This window comes from Salmo salar, chromosome 23, assembly GCF_965601325.2.
Source record: "Salmo salar chromosome 23, fSalSal1, whole genome shotgun sequence".
Taxonomy (NCBI): Eukaryota; Metazoa; Chordata; class Actinopteri; order Salmoniformes; family Salmonidae; genus Salmo; species Salmo salar.
In genome coordinates, this window is record NC_138313.1 from 11435071 (window position 1) to 11454590 (window position 19520).

General features: G+C 42.9%; 1 protein-coding gene across 2 annotated transcripts in view; it reads left to right on the forward strand.

The window, feature by feature from the left end:
• The window catches only part of LOC106584046 (N(G),N(G)-dimethylarginine dimethylaminohydrolase 1), a 114202-nt gene extending 102139 nt beyond the window's left edge, over window positions 1-12063 (forward strand). For both annotated transcript variants that reach the window (XM_014168856.3, XM_014168855.3), the window contains exons 5-6: window positions 8312-8455; window positions 10559-12063. In XM_014168856.3, coding sequence (XP_014024331.1) covers window positions 8312-8455; window positions 10559-10675 — 261 coding nt within the window. In that variant the 3' untranslated portion in view covers window positions 10676-12063. The remainder of the gene's footprint in view (window positions 1-8311; window positions 8456-10558) is intronic.
• Window positions 12064-19520: the final 7457 nt, after the last annotated feature.

Consider the following 19520-nt stretch of genomic DNA (forward strand, 5'->3'; position numbering starts at 1 on the left):
AACCACATGCGAATGTGATCTCCCTCTGATAAATGTATGTTCGTAGTTAATCTATGGTATAATCCATGTTATACACAGCTGAACCTCAATTATACAACTATTATTTAAATGTTTAAAACGCTCACCGCCTCATTACCAAAGACGGGGCTTCTGAATCAATGGGGCTTATCTAATGCGAGACCTTGAATAACCACTATAGGGATGCACACACACCCTGTAGGGAATACAGATCCTCTTCATAAAAGATGTGGAGCAAACACAAACACACTGACAGTGACATATTGCTACCTTTCATGGAGACTGTTGCAATAAATCTCTGCCTGTTCTTTTCTGAGGAACAGACACAAGGAATTCCCCGGCATCAAAGCAGGAGACTGGCATGCACACACCACTCCAAATCACAGACTGTAGGGGGGGGGGGGTTGAGTCACGCGCCTGGCACGCAACTCTGTGTAAATACACAGTACAGACACGAAAACAGAATGTGACACATTTTGAAACCTCAGAGACAAGTGAGCACACACACCTGCTCAGTCGGACTACAGCACTTGGGGCCCCGGGGCACCAACCTCTTTTTTTGTTCTTCATTTTGGAATTCAGCAAACTTACTGCATTTCAACACATTTTGCCATGGTGCAGAGAGAAAATATAATGCTATTCTACATGTTTTGTCATGAGGTTAAGTAAGAGAAAATGGTGCAGTTTAAAAGGAAATTTCCTGCAATTATACACTTTTTGTCATGGAAGAAGAAAACAAATGCTGTTTTATAGCTCATTTCATGCTTTTGTTCACATTTTGCTATAAGGCTGAGAGAACAATTTGCAGTTTTAAAGCTAATTTCCTGCAATTCTACACATTGCTATCATATTCCATCTGGAGGTCAGGGGCCCCGGGGCATGTGTCCTGCGAGCCTGTTCAGTATTCTGGCCCTGCACACCTGGGACAGACACACCTGAAATATGACAGCCAGGCTTTCTCAGTGGTAGGGTTCGTGAGACGTCACCCCCTACTGGCCCAGGGCTGCAAAGTGTTGAAACACTAAGTTAAGAGGAACTATCTACAGATACTACATACTTCAACCACAGACAGACCGACAGACAGACAGAATTCCATGTCCGTCTAAGTACTTATTTGTTCATGTGGATCCCCATTAGCTGTTACAATTGCATCAGCGTGCAGGGTCTTAATTTGATCACTCTTTTGTTGCTGAGAATTTTTCCTGCAAATGCAAACTTTTTTTAAAGTCTTCTAACGTTTGTAATTTCCGATTTGATCTAATAACAAAAAATTACTGAATATTATTTTTTTTTTTAAATCGACCCCTACAAAAATGTACCTAAATTATAATTCACATTTTCTGTTGCTGCAGGATTATCTTCCTGTTGTATAAAACTGGCTCAAATGAAGATCCTACCTCTGTAATAGTGATGGCTAACTAATACAGCACACTTTTAGTTGACACACACTGGAGCCCCATTAAGATTCCATTAGCTATTGTAGAGAAGAGAGAGAAGGGCCATTAGCATGGGTTAATGACAGAATTTCTCACAGCATTGTAATTCCTGATTACCCCCCCCCCCCCCCCCCTCCTCCTCCAACTAGCCTGTTGGGGCTAGGGGGCAGTATTTGCACGGCTGGATAAAAAAATGTACCCGATTTAATCTGGTTACTAATCCTACCCAGTAACTAGAATATGCATATACTTATTATATATGGATAGAAAACACCCTAAAGTTTCTAAAACTGTTTGAATGGTGTCTGTGAGTATAACAGAACTCATTTGGCAGGCAAAACCCTGAGACATTTTCTGACAGGAAGTGGATACCTGATGTGTTGTATTACCTTTAAACCTATGCCATTGAAAAAACACAGGGGCTGAGGAATATTTTGGCACTTCCTATTGCTTCCACTAGATGTCACCAGCCTTTACAAAGTGTTTTGAGTCTTCTGGAGGGAGATCTGACCGAACAAGAGCCATGGAACGATGATGGCCCATTAGACACCTGGCGCGCGAGTTCATGTTGGGTACCCTCGTTCCAATACGTTTTAAAAGAGAATGCATTTGTCCACCTTGAATATTATTCATGTTCTGGTTAAAAAAGGCCCTAATGATTTATGCTATACAACGTTTGACATGTTTGAACGAACGTAAATATATTTTTTCCCCTCGTTCATGAAGTGAAGTCCGGCGGGCTTAGATCATGTGCTAACAAGACGGAGATTTTTGGACATAAATGATGAGCTTTTTTGAACAAAACTACATTCGTTATGGACCTGTGATACCTGGAAGTGACATCTGATGAAGAGAAACAAAGGTAATGGATTATTTACATAGTATTTTCGATTTTAGATCTCCCCAACATGGCGGCTAGTCTGTATCGCAACGCGTATTTTTCTGGGCGCAGTGCTCAGATTATTGCAAAGTGTGATTTCCCAGTAAGGTTATTTTTAAATCTGGCAAGTTGATTGCGTTCAAGAGATGTAAATCTATAATTCTTTAAATGACAATATAATATTTTACCAATGTTTTCTAATTTTAATTATTTAATTTGTGGTGCTGACTTGACTGCCGGTTATTGAAGGGAAACGATTTCCCGAACATCAACGCCACAGTAAAACGCTGTTTTTGGATATAAATATGAACTTGATAGAACTAAAAATGCATGCATTGTCTAACACAATGTCCTAGGAGTGTCATCTGTTGGAGATTGTAAAAGGTTAGTGCATCATTTTAGCTGATTTATGGTTTTGGTGACGCCTGTCTTTGAATTGGCACAACATTACACACAACTCTTGTAAATGTACTGTCCTAACATACTCTAAATTTATGCTTTCGCCGTAAAACCTTTTTGAAATCGTAAAACGCGGTTAGATTAAGGAGATGTTTATCTTTCAAAGGGTGTAAAATAGTTGTATGTTTGAAAAATTTGAATTTTGACATTTATTTGGATTCAAATTTGCCGCTCTTGAAATGCACCTGCTGTTGATGGAGTGCACCACGGGTGGGACGCTTGCGTCCCACCTAGCCCATAGAGGCTAGCAATTAGCTGTGGTTCATTAAAGTCCTTTATAACGTCTGAGATCATAAGGTACACCTGATCCAACTTGTCAACTAATCATCAAGCCCTCAATGAGTTGAATCAGAGAGGAAGAGGTGAAGTGAGAGGTTTTACTCAGTCCAAAATCTTTCCACAAAAATTAGCCCACGACGTGAGGAATTTGAGGTCAATGAGTGTTGAATTTGCTGCGTGAGGCTTATTTGATCTAATAGAAGTTTTATGGTTCGGTTGTGATGAATGCACTGATATAAGTGGACGCACGTGACATTTCGCTAACCTTGAAAAAAACAACTTTATATCGGAGTTGTGCCTGTTGTCATAGAGCTAAACAGAGGACTCTAGGCCGTCATTGAAAATAAGAATTTGTTCTTAACTGACTTGCCTAGTTAAATAAAGGTAAAATAAAATAAAAAATAAATCATGGAAATAACTCATTTTTGCGTGGCCATTGAGGGCTTACACCATCTTACACCATTGGGCTCCCGAGTGGCACAGCGGTCTAATGCACGGCGTCTCAGTGCTAGAGGCATCACTACAGACCAGGGGTGGGCAACTCCAGTCCTCCTGATTGGTGTCACACTTTTCCTCCATCCCTAGCAAACACAGCTGATTAATCAAATTGCATTCTAAACTGAAGATCACGATTAGGTGATTATTGGAGTCAGGTGTGTTAGTTGGGGGCTGGGGCAAAACTGTGACACCAATCAGGCCCTATCAAGGACTGGAATTGCCCACCCCTGCTACAGACCCAGGTTTGATCCCGGGCTGTATCGCAACCGGCCGTGATCGGGAGTCCCATAGGGCGGCGCACAATTGGCCCAGCGTCGTCCAGGTTAGGTTAGAGGAGGATTTGGCCAGGGAAAGGCCGCCATTGTAAAATTTGAATTTGTTCTTAACTGACTTGCCTAGTTAAATAAAATATAAACATTGCTATGAGTTGGGAGCAATCAGCCAATGAAGAGGAAAAAAGCGGACTACTTTAAAATGGAGATTGCCTCAATGGTGCTGCCCATGCTGTCACAAACGCTATAATGGCACCAATACAAAGATGAGTCCTCTATCTCTATGGCCTGTTCATGCGTATCTGCTAGAATGGGTCCCACCTGATCTCGCCTCCTCCTGCCTGCCTTTCATCTTTGAGGACATGTATTTCCATTGTTGAAGCGGTCACTTGACTGTCTTGTCAGTATAATAGACAATCTTTGGTGGAATCAGGTGAGTTTGTCTGGGGCTACAACAAAAATGTGTGCTGTTAGGGGTACTTAAGGACTGGGGTTGGGCATCGCTGCTCTAATGAACGCAAAAGGGGTTGTTGTGAATGCTATTGTAATGAATGTAAATGGGTTGCTTTTGTTGTGAATGTAGCTGTAATGAACGTAAAGGGGTTGTTTTTGTGAATGTAGCTCAAATCTAATGATAATATCATTAGATATTATTACATGCCTGCTGGCTGGATTCCCTCTGTGAGCTTTTGTGAACGCACACCTCATTTTGTGTAGTGAAGTAGTGGTATAAGTTTGGCATGTTATTCACAGACCAAACTATGACTTTGTTACTAAAGCAGGCTATGACTGTATTGCCATGTTACCATGTCTGGTCTGATACTGAGTCATGGTTCTGATACAGTATAGTTGACGGCACACCAAATGTGGCAGCCAGTTTGTGTGTGTGCATCTGTGTGTCCTTGAATGCATGTGTGTGTGCCTTGCATAGTCTGCAGTCATACTATGTTTAGCCCTCCCAAGTTGAGGACGTGTACCGGATGAATTCCATCATCTGATCGTACTCATAACAATCGTGGCTATCACTGCCAAGCCTCGGCCGTGAAGTCATCTCCCCAAAATACTCCCTCTTACTTATACTGAAGTGCTAATGCTCTCTCACGCACACTCTCCCTTTCCAGCAATCCAGGGTTCCAGGTTGACTCATGCTTAAAGGACTCACTGATTGGCTCATAACTGCCCTTTCTGCCCCAGCCCTATCCCCAGGCCCATACCCCCATCCTTCTACCTCAGACCCAGCCCTATACCCAGACACCAGCCTTATATCCCACAACCCAGCCTCAACCCCAGTCCTATACCCCAGACTCAGCCCTTTACACTACAAAATGCTGGGTTGTTTGGATGACCAAACTTCTGGGTTGCAGGCATTGGTTCAATTAGTTGGGTTATTTTCTTTAAAAAGAGCACTGTTGGGTTGTTGATTCTGGGTTATTGATGCTGGGTTATTGAGGCATGATCAGAAGACTTGGGGCATGGCTTTCAAATAGTTATTTTTGGCCACCTGTGCGAGTAAATGTATTTCCTGTTAGTCTGTTATGTTGTATTGTAAGCGTATGTTAAGGCTTACAGAAATGTGTGTTCCTTAAGACCCTATACAAATCACAAAGTTGGGATACTTACCACTTCATTATGCAATATGCAATTAATAATGTTAATATTATTCATATTTTATAATAATGAAATATGCCAAATTAAGGCACATTCAAAATTGCAGTGTACAATCTTAACATTTGATACAATACAACAGATGAACAGCAATGACATTTACCTTTACAGGTAGCCAAAAATATCTATCTGAAAGCCACACCCCTATTAAGCCATGCCTCCTGAAAATAACCTAAGGATTACATTAAAAAGACCCAGCTGCTGGGTTAACCCAGCATGAAAGTGAATAAAACCCAATTGTTGGTTAAATTTACCCATGTTTGTGTAATCCCAACCACACAACATGTTGGGTTATTCACGCAACCCAACAGGCTGGATCAAGATAACCCAGCGTGTGTTCTGTCCAATATTTACCCAGCACTGAGTTACCAAATAACCCAAGCATTGGGTTGTTTTTAACCCATAATGTTTTGGTGTACCCAGCCTCAGAAGGAGGAGCAGCCCCCCCCCTATTCACAGAGACACCAATGCTTGTGCCCCCGCATTCACCTTCCTGAATAGACGCTGGCCTAAAGGGACATGAATAAACATGGACCATAAGCCAATAACAGTCGGTTCTCTGGGAAGAAATGTGTGTCAAGGACCAATCCCAAATAATGACATCAACAGGTAGCCATTACAGTGTAATAACCATTCCCCTGGTCGATTGGATAGCAACTGGTTTGTGAGTGTGTTTTTGAAAAGAGCCATTGTAACAACTTAGTTTAATGGCTACACGGGTCAGGGAAAATTGTGTGAACTGTGAAAATCCCACATATTGTAAGTGTGCTGCAAGAATACTCTGTGTACTGGTGACTTTACAGGAATGGCATCCCATATCCCTTCATTAAAGTGACAGTAGTTTTTGTTATGTGTTTGTTTGTTGCTCGTAGGGTATTCCGTTACCTCCCAGTGAATATTTTGTTTAGCAAGATTGACTCTGCACATTCCGTCACACATTCAGCAGTTTTTCATATTAAACAGTGCTTCGGGGGAATGTACACAGTCATTGTGAGAGAGGCACTGCTCACTGTAGAGATCGTTCATTGGTTCTAATCCAGTTCTGTTGTGCCCCATTTGTCTTACGTTAGATAGCAAAACGTTCATCTGCAGGGGGTTTGTAAGCTTGACTGAGGTAGTAACGATACCTACAGTATATGGGGAAGAGTTCAGTGAAGGGCAAATTGTGCCCAGGAGGACTGAGATGGGGAGTACTAGTTTAACATCAGTCAGTTGAGATTAGAAAGTAATTGGACAGCTCATCAGACAGTCCTCGTCCTGTTAGTGTTGCATTTCCTATAGACTGCCTTTCGGTATGTCTCCTCTAGCTGTGGTCTGCCATTATGTTCTATCAGCACCCAGAACCAGATCTCGCGTGTTTGCTAGCCCGTCTGTCATGAGACTAGCCGTTATGTCACAGCTCCTCAGGCATTGGCTACTGCTCTGTGCCCTCTGACCCCCGCGATGGAGTGATGTAATGACGTCATTATGTGATAAAGTAACTGAGGATTTGTCTGAAGTCCAAAAATGATCCCTCGTCAATGTCCGACTTGGATTTGAGAGGATAGAAAATTAGAACTATTATAAAACTGAGTAAAATACTGATCTGTATGGCGTGAGTGTCATACAGTCTCTCACCTCTCTGTCTCAGTCTCTCTCGCCAGACCTCTAATCCTCCTGTGTGTGAAGAGAGCGCTCGCGGTCACGCACATGGACTGTGTTTCATTTGGGACCGCTGCGATCACGCAACACGCCATACATAAGCCAAGGTGTTTATGGTCGTTTTCTCACCCCGCCAGGCCCGGGCGGACCCGGCAACCGCCCTTCTGGAAGAGCAGATCTGGGAGATACAAACACATACTAGACACGTGCACATTTCTCACACACTCACACCAGCCAACCCCAGGGTAGAGGGGAATGTGTGAACAGGCCAAACCACAAAGCCCATTGTTCACGTCATGATCCACAGAGACGAATGGAGCACCGTGAGGGGTTGAGAGATTTATCATCCTGGATCAACAACACAATCACTCTTCTAACCCCAATTCTCCTCAAACACACACACACACACACACACACACACACACACACACACACACACACACACACACACACACACACACACACCAGCTCAGACTCTCTCTCTGCATGATATAAAAAAGTGGTGCAGAGCAAAAGGGGCGAGAGGAAGGAGTCAGGGAAGAGGGGAAGGAGATGACAATACCCTTTCAATGTTGTTTACCTTCGTTCTCCCTCATCCTTTTCCTCCTCTAAGGTATCCACCGGTGTTCAGGTTGTAAACATTGGACACACACACACACACACACATCTGTTCTTCTCTGCATTCAAGTCATAGTGCTCGAACTTCCACTTATTGGAGGGAGTGCTGCTCCTTCTCCCCCAAGCCCCGACCCAGCAGATTACATAAATAACAAGACATCTGCCGTGAAAGAATGTCAGTCAGTCTGTCTGCCCGTCTGTGTTCTCCATTAAGGCCCAGCCACCCAGATAGTGGTTTGGAGGTTAGGACTGGAGCAGGCAAAAACAGCAGGGTCTGGTTCCTTTTTGCCCAGCCACAATATGATCCTTGCCCCTCCTCCTTCGACCGTACCCTTCAATGTTTGCCTGGAAAGGTATAAGCAGTGTAGGGGTGGAGCTCCCACCATATTCTTTAGATATCTAGAAACATCAGAGAGCTATGGCCAAGGGGTTTAGGAGAGAATTTGGACTGGGCTTCTCTCCATCTCACCGTGGTGCTGTATGTCCCGCTTACAGCTTACCATACATCTGTCTGTCTGTCTGTCTGTCTTCCTATGTGTCTGTAGATCATGCAGCAGATGAGTGACCATCGCTACAACAAGCTGACGGTGCCTGATGACATTGCAGCCAACACCATCTACATGAACCTCCCCAGCAAAGGCCATGTACTGCTACACTGCACCCCAGAGGAGTTCCCAGAGAGTGCCAAAGTGAGCACACACACTGTGCACTAGCACACACATGCCAATCTCTGTGCTCCCCCAGTTATTAGCTACTGAATATTGTATATTTGTCGTCTTGTATGCATATGTTTGTTGTAAATATCCCTGCACTTTGTCGTGACCTTGTGCCTCTTGGATGTCAGCTCGTATGGGAGCAGTGAATGACAATGTTATTGTCTCTGTAGCTGTTAAGAGATGGCTGAGGATGAGCAATGTCATTTAGATTCCTCATTGCCACTACGCATTCCTGTGTCACTATGACAACCAACACCCTGCAATCTGCACAGACAGCCCTAAGACCTCAAATGTTCTCTGCGGTTAAAACCCAAACTTGAACATTTTATTTTTAGTATGAAACATTTATTGAAATATGTCTCGTTGGATTTGGAACTGTTGTCCGATTTCCCAAGGCTTAATATAATATTTGCCTTGAGGATTGGCTAAAGGGGAATTCAACCGAAACACAAAATCAGAGTGACTGCTTCAGTGTCCTGTATCAGACCACTGTAGAGTGTATTCATATGGGTCCTGGATCGAAGCTTGGGACGCTTTCTGCCTCTGCGCACCATCTGTGTGATGAAGAATCATTAAATGTAGAGGTGTTGGAATGACAATCATCAGGGGTGTCAGACCATAGGGATACATTTCTGCGCGTCAGACTGTCAGACACAGTTCCATGTAATCTCTCGCAACCACCCCTCTGGAAGAGCAGATCTGGGAGATACAAAAACAAGCCGTGCGCTCTCTCAGCCTGATTGAACTTAACACATCTATATAACAGTTATCTAGACAGACAGACCGCCCTTCAGATGGAGAGAGAGAGGGAGGAAGAGAATGAGAGAGATTCGTCAACCCAATCAGAGCAAACCCACTCACTGCCTGCAAAGCCGCTCTGCTTTCTAACCATATAAACATTCTCACCCTAAACTCTGTCTACGGCTATTTTTAGTAACGTTACATAAAGGGGGGGGGGGGGGCTGAGAAGAGAGATCGAAGTCGACTAGACAAAAGGTCTCAGCCCCCACAGTGAAGTTCTCCTACCCCTTGTATAAATTTCAACCACAGTAATAACAACCCAGCTGGAAAGCACAGACTCACTGCCATAAAAACAGAAACACTTGAGTGAGAGAACAGATTTAGAAGAAAAAAAAGAGTTAGGCGGAGAGGAGTTTGGATAGAGTGCGTCGCCCCCCTGACCTCGTGATCCCCCTCCAACGGTTGATGAGGTTTATCCCTGTTCTATGTATTGGTTGTAGGAAGGCCAGAGTAAGACCTGTTGCATCATGGCTGGAGGATCTGATAGTCCGGAGGTGCATGGGTTGCTTGTTGCTCCTATGGTATAGAGGGGGATTTATTTTTTTACTTTTGTGTGTAATGTTTACTGTTAAAGGGCAATTCTGCCAGTCAACCTCATATTCATTGTCTCCAGCACCGAACCAGTGTCTACATATATGAAAACAGTATGTTTCTATGATCTGTGGTTAAAAAGATAAGAAAGGTCCTAAGAAATGCTTCTGTGTGACATTGCAGGGTAAAAAAAAAGGGGATTTTTAAACCCTGCAATGAGTTTCTAGCCAGAGGGAGGGTATTTTCTAGCTCCCTTGTCACCGCGAACCTCATAGTGTTTGAAAATCACTGTTTTTAAAATGTTTTAACTTTTGATGAGGTAATTGTTTAGTACTTTTTTACTTTAGATTTTTTTTCTACAAAATTTAGAAATGAAAATTGCTTAAAAATGGTGGTGACCTTTTCATTATTTCTAAGTTGTAGAGAAAGAGAGAGAGAGAGAGAAAAAAATAAAAATAATATATATATATACTGGCTTGGAAGTGTCTTAGGAAAACAGTGGTTTTCTTCAGGAGGGGCTCCACAGGGTGACACATTGTGTTGAGGGTTTCTGGAGATGTTGTAATATTTCTCACTTAGTTTTTCTTCCTTCAGAAGACTGAGAACTCACTATACCTAAAATGTTCATTCTTAGATTTGCATCCCTCATAAGTGCTTCCAAATCATTGTAAAATGAACAATGCCTGTAAACAATGTTACGGAAGGTGAAGACAGACATATTCCCTCTCTCACTCTCTTCCCTAGGTGTTTGAGAAGCTGAAGGACCACATGTTGATCCCAGTGTCGAACATGGAGAAGGTCAAGGTGGACGGAGCCCTCACCTGTTGCTCCGTTCTCATCAACAAGAAGGCCAAAGTCTGATCTGAGCATACTCCGTTAGGGGTCTCCTGACCTGGGTTCAAATACTATACTTGAAATCTTTCACATACTTTGATGTGCCAGGAGAGCGGGGTTTGCAATTTTGGGACTATACTATTGGGCCATTATTAAGCCAGGCAAGCTTAATCAAGCACAGACAATGTATTTAACATGATTCTGAATAGTATTTGAACCCAGGTATGCTCTCAGGGCAGGGTCGGCCCACTGCTGCCCCCTTGCCCGAAACAAGTCTGTTTCTGCTGTGTTACCCCTCGATAACAGAATGTTATCCAGGTTACCCCCCCCCCCCCCCCCCCTTCTGAAAGTGCTCATGTGTCAATCAATCCCTGTGCTTACTGGTCAATGTTTACAACCCTTTTAAAACAATCACTTACAATAGAACACTGGAGAGGCCAAAAGGATGGTGTTTCATAGAAAAGTATTTTAAAAAAACAACTGTGGAGGAGCTATATAATGTTACGGTATAGTGCAGTATGCATAGTATAGGAGCCTGTTTATGAAGAATAAACAAAACGCAAATCCGCCAAGATACATTTACAATCAATTGCTGATTGCGCTCTCTGTATTTCCTTTTGGATTCAATTCATCATGATTCATAGTCATGCCATGTAACAAGTAGAAGTTCTTATTGAGGGGGAAAAAGGAATGAAATCCACCCAGTTATCTTAATAATCTAGAAATTGTCATAATGAGCTGTTCCTCTCTCTGCCATGGAGACCTGAGTGCTCTTACTACATTCTTGTTGATTCAAAAAAAAATTCTATGATTATTGAACAGGAATGTCGATTGATCCCTAGCTGTGATGATGGTGCTAGTTATTCAATCTAGCTGAACAAAGGGTTAATTCCTCTTATTAAACTGTGATTCTGAAGTCTAAAGCCAGGGTAGGAAACTAATTACAAAATGCACATGCAATTGTCATCTATTATGCCTTCTAAAAACAGTCATAGGATGTTAATTTCCTACCCTGTCTTAACCTAAGCTGTGCCCACTTTATGAAGGACTGAGCACTACTTCCCTGTTGTGTATGACATGTTTGTAATGACCAATACTTGTAATTTCTCATTATACTATACATACGTTTAACATGTCTCAATTTGCTGTGTGCCTCCATCTTAAGTGGCTTAATAACTACTGCTGTATAGTCTAGTCAAGAAGCCATTATAGCGGTTTCTTCGATGTTTTAAAGCCCTTTATTGTCCCTGTATTGACTACTGTATTCTACGGGTAACTGACAAAATAAAGAAACATTTAAATGAGGGATACAAAGTATACTGAACACAAATATAAAAACGCAACACGTAAAGTGTTGGTCCCATGTTTCATGAGCTGAAATAAAAGATCCCATAAATGTTCCATACCCCCAAAAAGCTTATTTCTCTCAAATGTTGTGCACAAATGTGTTTATATCCCTGTTAGTGAGCATTTCTCCTTTGCCAAGATAATCTATCCACCTGACAGGTGTGGTATATCAAGAAGCAGATTAAACAGCATGATCATTACACAGGTGCGCCTTGTGTTGTGAAACTGTGGGTTGCTACCATGTTGTTGTCATGTTGTGTTGCTACCATGCTGTGTTGTCATGTGTTGCTGCCATGCTATGTTGTTGTCTTAGGTCTCTCTTTATGCAGTGTTGTGTTGTCTCTCTTGTGATGTGTGTTTTGTCCTATATTTTTATTACATTTCATTTTTATTACATTTATCCCAACCCCCTTCCCCGCAGGAGGCCTTTTGGTAGGCCGTAATTGCAAATAAGAATTTGTTCTTAACTAACTTCCTAGTTAAATAAAGGTTAAAAAAAAAATAATAATAATAATAATGAAAGGCCACTCTAAAATGTGCAGTTTTGTCATACAACACAATGCCACATATGTCTCAAGTTTTGAGGGAGCACCAGAGCTGTTGCCAGAGAATTGAATGTTCATTTCTCTACAATAAGCTGCCTCCAACGTTGTTTTAGAGAATTTGGCAGTACGGCCAACCGGCCTCACAACTGCAGACCATGTGTAACCATGCCAGCCAAGGACCTCCACATCCGTCTTCTTCACCTGTTGAAATGTCTTAGACCAGGCACCCAGACAGCTGATGAAACTGTGGGTTCGCGCAACTGAAGAATTTCTGCACATACTGTCAGAAATCGTCTCAGGGAAGCTCATCTGCGTGCTCGTCGTCCTCACCAGGGTCTGACTGGTTTTCTGATTCATGCCCCTACTTTTTTTTAAGGTATCTGTGACCAACAGATGCATATCTGTATTCCCAGTCATATGAAATCCATAGATTAGGGCCTAATTCATTTAGTTACTGATTTCCTTATATGAACTGTAACTCAGTAAAATCTTTGAAATTGTTGCGTTTATATTTTTGAAAGCAGGTGCTTCTACACAGGTGTGGTTCCTGAGTTAATTAAGCAGTTAACATCCCATCATTCTTAGGGTCATGGATAAAAATGCCCAGTTGCCCATTATTTTGGCTACCATGAGTAGAAGAAAAGCTCTGACCTTGAAAGAGGGGTCTCAAAGGAGCAAAGGAGGTTTAAAGTGTATGTGTGTGTGTCAGTCACCAGCTCTCAACCCAATTGAACACTTATGGGAGATTTTGGAGTGGCGCCTGAGACAGCGTTTTCCACCACCATCAATAAAACACCAAATGATGGAATATCTCGTGGAAGAATGGTGTCACATCCCTCCAATAGAGTTCCAGACACTTGTAGAATCTATGCCAAGGAGCATTGAAGCTGTTCTGGCGGCTCGTGGTGGCCCAACGCCCTATTAAGACACAATGTTGGTGTTTCCTTTATTTTGGCAGTTACTTGTATATTCTCTACTACTGGTACTCTTTTTCCTGCCCTGCTCTCGCTGTATAAGAGCATGCTGGGTAATGTGAGCCCTGAGAAATCCAATAGGGCTTATCGCCAACTGTCCCTCCAGCTGGAGAGATGATAATACACACTTGGGAGTGAATGACACTCCACCATCCACATCTGATCTAGCTATCCCCGGCGTATTTACATTGCATTAGCCATCTATATGTAAACCTCCCTCCACTGAAGATGTTTCTCAATCTCATATCTGACAACAGAGATAAGGCCATTGGGGAAGAGCTCGTTAACAGGCCTCAAAGCACTCATTGGAGGCAATAGGTTGCGTCTGAAATGGCACCCTATAATGTGCACTATTTTGGTCTAAAGTAATGCACTTTATTGGGAATAGGGTACCATTTCAGACGCAACCTATTGTCTCCAATGAGAGCTTGGAGGCTCGTTAACAAGCTCTTCCCCAATGGCCTTCTCTGTTGTCAGATAGGAGATTGGGAAACATTCATTGAAGGGAGGTTCACATACAGATGGCTACCAATGTCCACAGCCTATAGCAGAGAGGATCAGATGGTGCCTGTATGATGCTGAGCGAAAGTTATCTCTCTCTCTCAAGAGCATTGAAAAGTCAATACATTGCATTCAAGACAAAAAAAGTTGGTGATACAGCTGCAATGGGTAAATTGGTCAAAAACTAAGACAGGCAGGCAGTTTCATGTCTATACATTAAAAAAGGTCCCAAAACAGTTCTTCTGATTGCCATGTAAAATAGCCTTTTGAGTGACTAATATTTTTTGGGGGGATTGAAATGCTCAAAATGTGACAAAAAAATACTTTCTCTCTCATGGCTAACTACCAGGCAGTTTGAAAAGACAGGCTGAGAGGTCTGTGATCTCATATTCATGAGCTCGCCTTGACTGACAGCTCTTTGAAACACTTGTGGCAAGAAAAGTGGATGCAGTGTTGCAGTAAAATCATCAAGTAAAATTTGGTGATACACAAAGCAACTGAAACAATGGAATTACATCAATGATGATGTCCATTTTTTTATATATATATACATCTCCCATTTGGCATCTCTTGTCATACGGTTCACAGCAGCACTGACTGATGTATTGACATGACAACTGCGTCAGAGTTTTGAATGACCACCCCCCCACCCCCCCTTTTGTTCCATGCTGGCTGAAGACCAAGCTAGTCAAACACAGATGAAAGGGAAGACATAAGTATCTTTGCCATAGATGAAGTGTAAACGTTTAATTATATTTGCTGACACCCTACAGTCAAATGTTGGCACCAGTAGAGTAGCTATTTAAACCACGGCCCTCCAAGCACGCCTTCTCCGATGTTGGTTACAAGGCGGGCCTTATTTGAATTAGGTAAGAGAGAATCATGTTACCATTGGTGTATTCAAAAGTCACTCGCACATCTGCGCTATCTTTGTTGTAGGTGCATGGTAACAATTGAATAAGATGAGAAAGATAAATAAAGAAACCCGCAGACAGCTCTTGCTAGTATCACTGCTCTTTTAAGCTTTATGTATCGGCCTCAAGGCCTTCGTCTGTGTATTACAATTAGATTTAGGGTGACGTCACTCTATCCCCTTAATAATGCCTCCTCCTGACTCCCAAGTGTGTGACATGTGGGAGGGGGACCGGTAAATTTATGATCAAACTTCATCAATGTAGAAGCAACAGTCATTTTTCATTCTTTGTTCATTATACTTTGATCTGGTTTCATCACATTTAACAAAAAAACATGACTGACTGTTCATGACCTTTAAGAATTGATCGTTCTACAGAGGATGGAAGATTGTGTTTTTGTTTGACTGCAGGGAAAGAATGAAGCACCATGTTGAGAATGAACTAAGCCATTTCCTGTTGCCACAGTAAACAGAACCTCAACACAGGGCGTCCCTATAAAGTCAGGATGGGTTGTGTGGAAGGACGGTTAGCTTGCTCAATTGCAGTCCACGGATGCGGCAAGGTTATATGAGGGCTGTAGGTAATACTTTTCTATGGAAAAGTACCTGAATTTTGTTTCTAGTCTAGATTCAAAACTTAGTTTAAGCATTTGCACACATGTTAAACACTACATATTGGTAACATTCAACTAGAACCTTTTCTGCAAACTGAAAGCCACAAACTTTCCTAGACAATCTCCAAAAAAGGTGTCAGAAATCCAAGGTCGTGCTCAGTGCAACAAAGCTTAGTTCATAACCATTATGAATTTAAACATTTTATAAACCCCAAATTGAAAGCCTGCACATTACATTTTTCGATTTTACATCTGGCCTGTACCTCTGTGATTCCACTCAGTACACAATAACCTAAAGGTGAAAAGACAAATCTTAAGAGACACTGTTAATAACTGTTCTGCCAATGTAACTCAATAGCACATTAACTCTACGTCAGGCTTCAAGTGAGGCCTACCTTTCTGCAAAGTAGTGGGGGATAGAGTTACTGGACAAGAAGTAAGGGTTACAGCTAGGGTTGAGCTGAGAAGGTTAGAGTTAAGGCCTCAACCTTAGAAATATTTATTAATGCAACTTCAATTGAGTACAGTCTTAACAGAATGAACAACAAAGACAAAATACAATATGAAACTTCATTAAATAGTTTGGGGTATGGCCTCGTCTCCGAGGGAAGATCCTCTGAGCCAGATGAAGTGATGGCAGGTAGCATCGAAACCCCCTCGCTGGGGTAAAGGAGTTCCAATGACGGGCCTTAAGGTTATTATAGCTTGTTGGGAGGTGGATGGTTGTCAAACTGTTGCTGAAAAACAGCAAATGAGAGAACTAAGGTAAGTTGACATAAATACATAAATACTCAAAGACTTACACCAATTGGTTGAGAGGGAGGAAGGTGATAATTGCAAAAGTGAGTCCATAGGTTAAATAGCAACCGTACTATAAGGTACTGTAAATCGGTGACGGACATTCCAGGAAAGAAGGGAAGAAACAAGAAGCTTTGCTGATGATACGTTTGTATTCATTCCTACTAGAAAACAAAAGTTATGCTTACTGGATGAAGTTAAACAAGCATTAAGACCAGATTTCCTGATTTAACTTTCGTAAACTACATAACAATAAAAGATCAGAATACAAACAAAGTAAATGACTCAGTAGAATAGAAAAACATTTTAGCATAAGTATAAAGGAAGGCACCATTTATAGTACAATATTTACACAAGTATCAGAAAGGGGGTACTCTCTCTGAGTGAGTGAGTGAGTGAGTGAGTGAGTGAGTGAGTGAGTGAGTGAGTGAGTGAGTGAGTGAGTGAGTGAGTGAGTGAGTGAGTGAGTGAGTGAGTGAGTGAGTGAGTGAGTGAGTGAGTGAGTGAGTGCTAAGGAGCGGAGAGTCAGTGCAGGTGGTCAGTCCAGTTTGAGTGTTCAGCAGTCTGATGGCTTGAAGATCCAAACAGTCTCTCAGCCTGTTGGTATCAGACCTCATGCTCCGATACAGTATGCCTGGCAGTAAGGGAGTTAACAGCTCGTGAATGGGGTGTGTGGGATCCTTGACGGTGCTGTGAGACTTCCTCAGGCACCGTTTCAAATAGATTTCATGAGATGGGTTGGAACACTGCCCTAGTGATGTACTGGACTGTCTTCACCACCCGCTGGAGGGTCTTGCGGTTCTGGATGGAGCAATTCCCATGCCAGGATGTGATGCAACTGGTCTGGACTTTCTAGATCGTGCAGCGGTAGTATTTAGAAAGGACCCGGCATGGCATGCCGCCTTAGGAAGTACAGGTGCTGTTTCACCCTCGACAAGAGTGGTGGTGTTGTGGATCCATGTCAAGTCCTCGGTGATGTGGACGCTCTACTTTCCTCGTGACTGCTGACTCTCTACAGCAGTCCTCGTGATGTAGATCGGGGCGTGTTCCCTCCTCTGCTTCCTGAATTCAACAATCAACTCCTTTGCTTTGCTGACATTGAGGATGAGGTTGTGGTCTCGGCACCACAATACCTGTTCACTTAGCACTTCCTCCCTATAGGCTGACTCATTGTCGTTAATTATCAGGCCTACAACTATGGTGTCATCGGCAAACTTGAATGATGGAGTTGGTGTCAGGCAAACCACACAGTCGTGTGTGAACAGGGAGTACAGCAGAGGGCTGAGGACAAACCCCAAGGGGGGGTGGGGGACTGTGGTAAGAGTCCGTGTGGAGGAAGTGTTTTTGACAATCCTCACAGCCTGTGGTCTGCCAGTCAGGATGTTCAGAATCCAGTTGCAGATGCAGGACTCTGAGCTTGGTGTCGTGCTTGGAAGGAACAATGGTGTTGAATGCTGAACTGTAGCCAATGAACAGCATTCTCACATAGGTGTTCCTCTTGTCCAGATGTGTTCGGGCTGTGTGAATAGCGATGGAAATGACATCTTCCGTGTATCTGTTGGAGTGGTAGGAAAATTGGAGTCGTTCCAGTGTGCCTGGCATGCTGGCCTTGATGTGCACCACGATCAACCACTCAAAGCAGTTCATGATGATAGGGGTGAATGTGACAGAGCGATAGTCATTTGGGCATGTCACCTTGGTTTTCTTGGGCACTGGGGCGACGCTGGTCTTCTTGAACCAAGTGGGGACTACAGCCTGGGACAGGTTGAAGATGTCCGAGAAGGCACACTCCAGTTGGTCAGCGCACACTCTGAGGACGCAGCCAGGGATGCAATCTGTGTTAAACTCGTCTGGGAGGGAGGCTTCAGTGGGCACCACATAGCTGGATTTGCCTTTGTAGTCTGTGGTCCTTGCCACGTGTCACTATTAATTAAGTCGGCCCACCCCGACTACATTGCAGAAAGGCAGATCTCACTTGAAGCTACCCATCCTTTCACACAACCCATCGTGACCTTACAGGGATGGCCTGTGTTGACACATATTTATGTGTCAATATTCTGTCTGTGGAGGAAGGAGAGAGGGGGAGAAGGAGAAGTGGCGGGAGAGAGAGCAGAGAGGGAAAAAGAGAGAGCAGTAAGGAAGAAATAGAAAGCAGAGAGGGAGAAAGAAGAGATAGGGAGAGAAAGGAGGATGGGGGTAGAGGAGATAGAGGGAGGCAAAGAGAAGGAGAAAGATGGACTGTGAGAGGGGGAATAGAGAGACATGTCTGTCTGTCTAAGCCTCGTCTTTTAATATTTCCCCCCCCATTTACTGGAAAGTATTGACATAAGCATCAACTCTGTGACGCTCATCTTTTCAAATTGAACACAATGTATTGACATACACGTCAACCCTCCAACACTGATCTTTTCCCATTGACTGCAGTGTATTGACATAAACATCAAGTGGTTGACGCTCATCTTTTCCCATTGGCACCGCAAAGCCTGCTGGGAGCATGGCCAATTGACATAAATGTCAGTTGGTTGACGAATAACTTCGAGCAAAAACGAGACAGGATAATGTTTTCCTATGATATGTTGATCCAGCGCAGAGCAGATTTCACTCAGTCAGTGGCTTTCTAGGCATACGTCCAAATGGCACCCTATTCCCTACATAGTGCACTACTTTTGACCAGAGCAGAGCAGGCAGTAGAATAGAAATGGGCTGCAGTTGTATTCTACTGCTGAAAGTGATAATAATCACCTCATCCCACCAAGGGTTTTGCATGTGATAATCTGAATTTTTCGCCAAATAGATTCGCCAAAAGAAAAATCTATTCAAGGGTTCATATTTTTTCTATCAGTGATGACAAGTTTCATTGCTGATAAACGTACTGCCCCCCTGCAAACTAATTTGCTGTTCCACATGACAACATTATACACCAAGAGCCTAGATAAACCAAAGCCTAGGTTTCATGCATGTTAACATCAGAAGCCTCTTCCCTAAGTTTGTTTTATTCACTGCTTTAGCAGACTCCGCCAGTTCTAGCCGTGTCTGAATCCTGGCTTAGGAAGGCCACCAAAATTTCTGAAATGTTCATCCCCAACTACAACATTTTCCACCAAGATAGAACTGCCAAAGGGGGCGGAGTTGCAATCTACTGCAGAGATAGTCTGCAGAGTTCTGTCATGCTATCCAGGT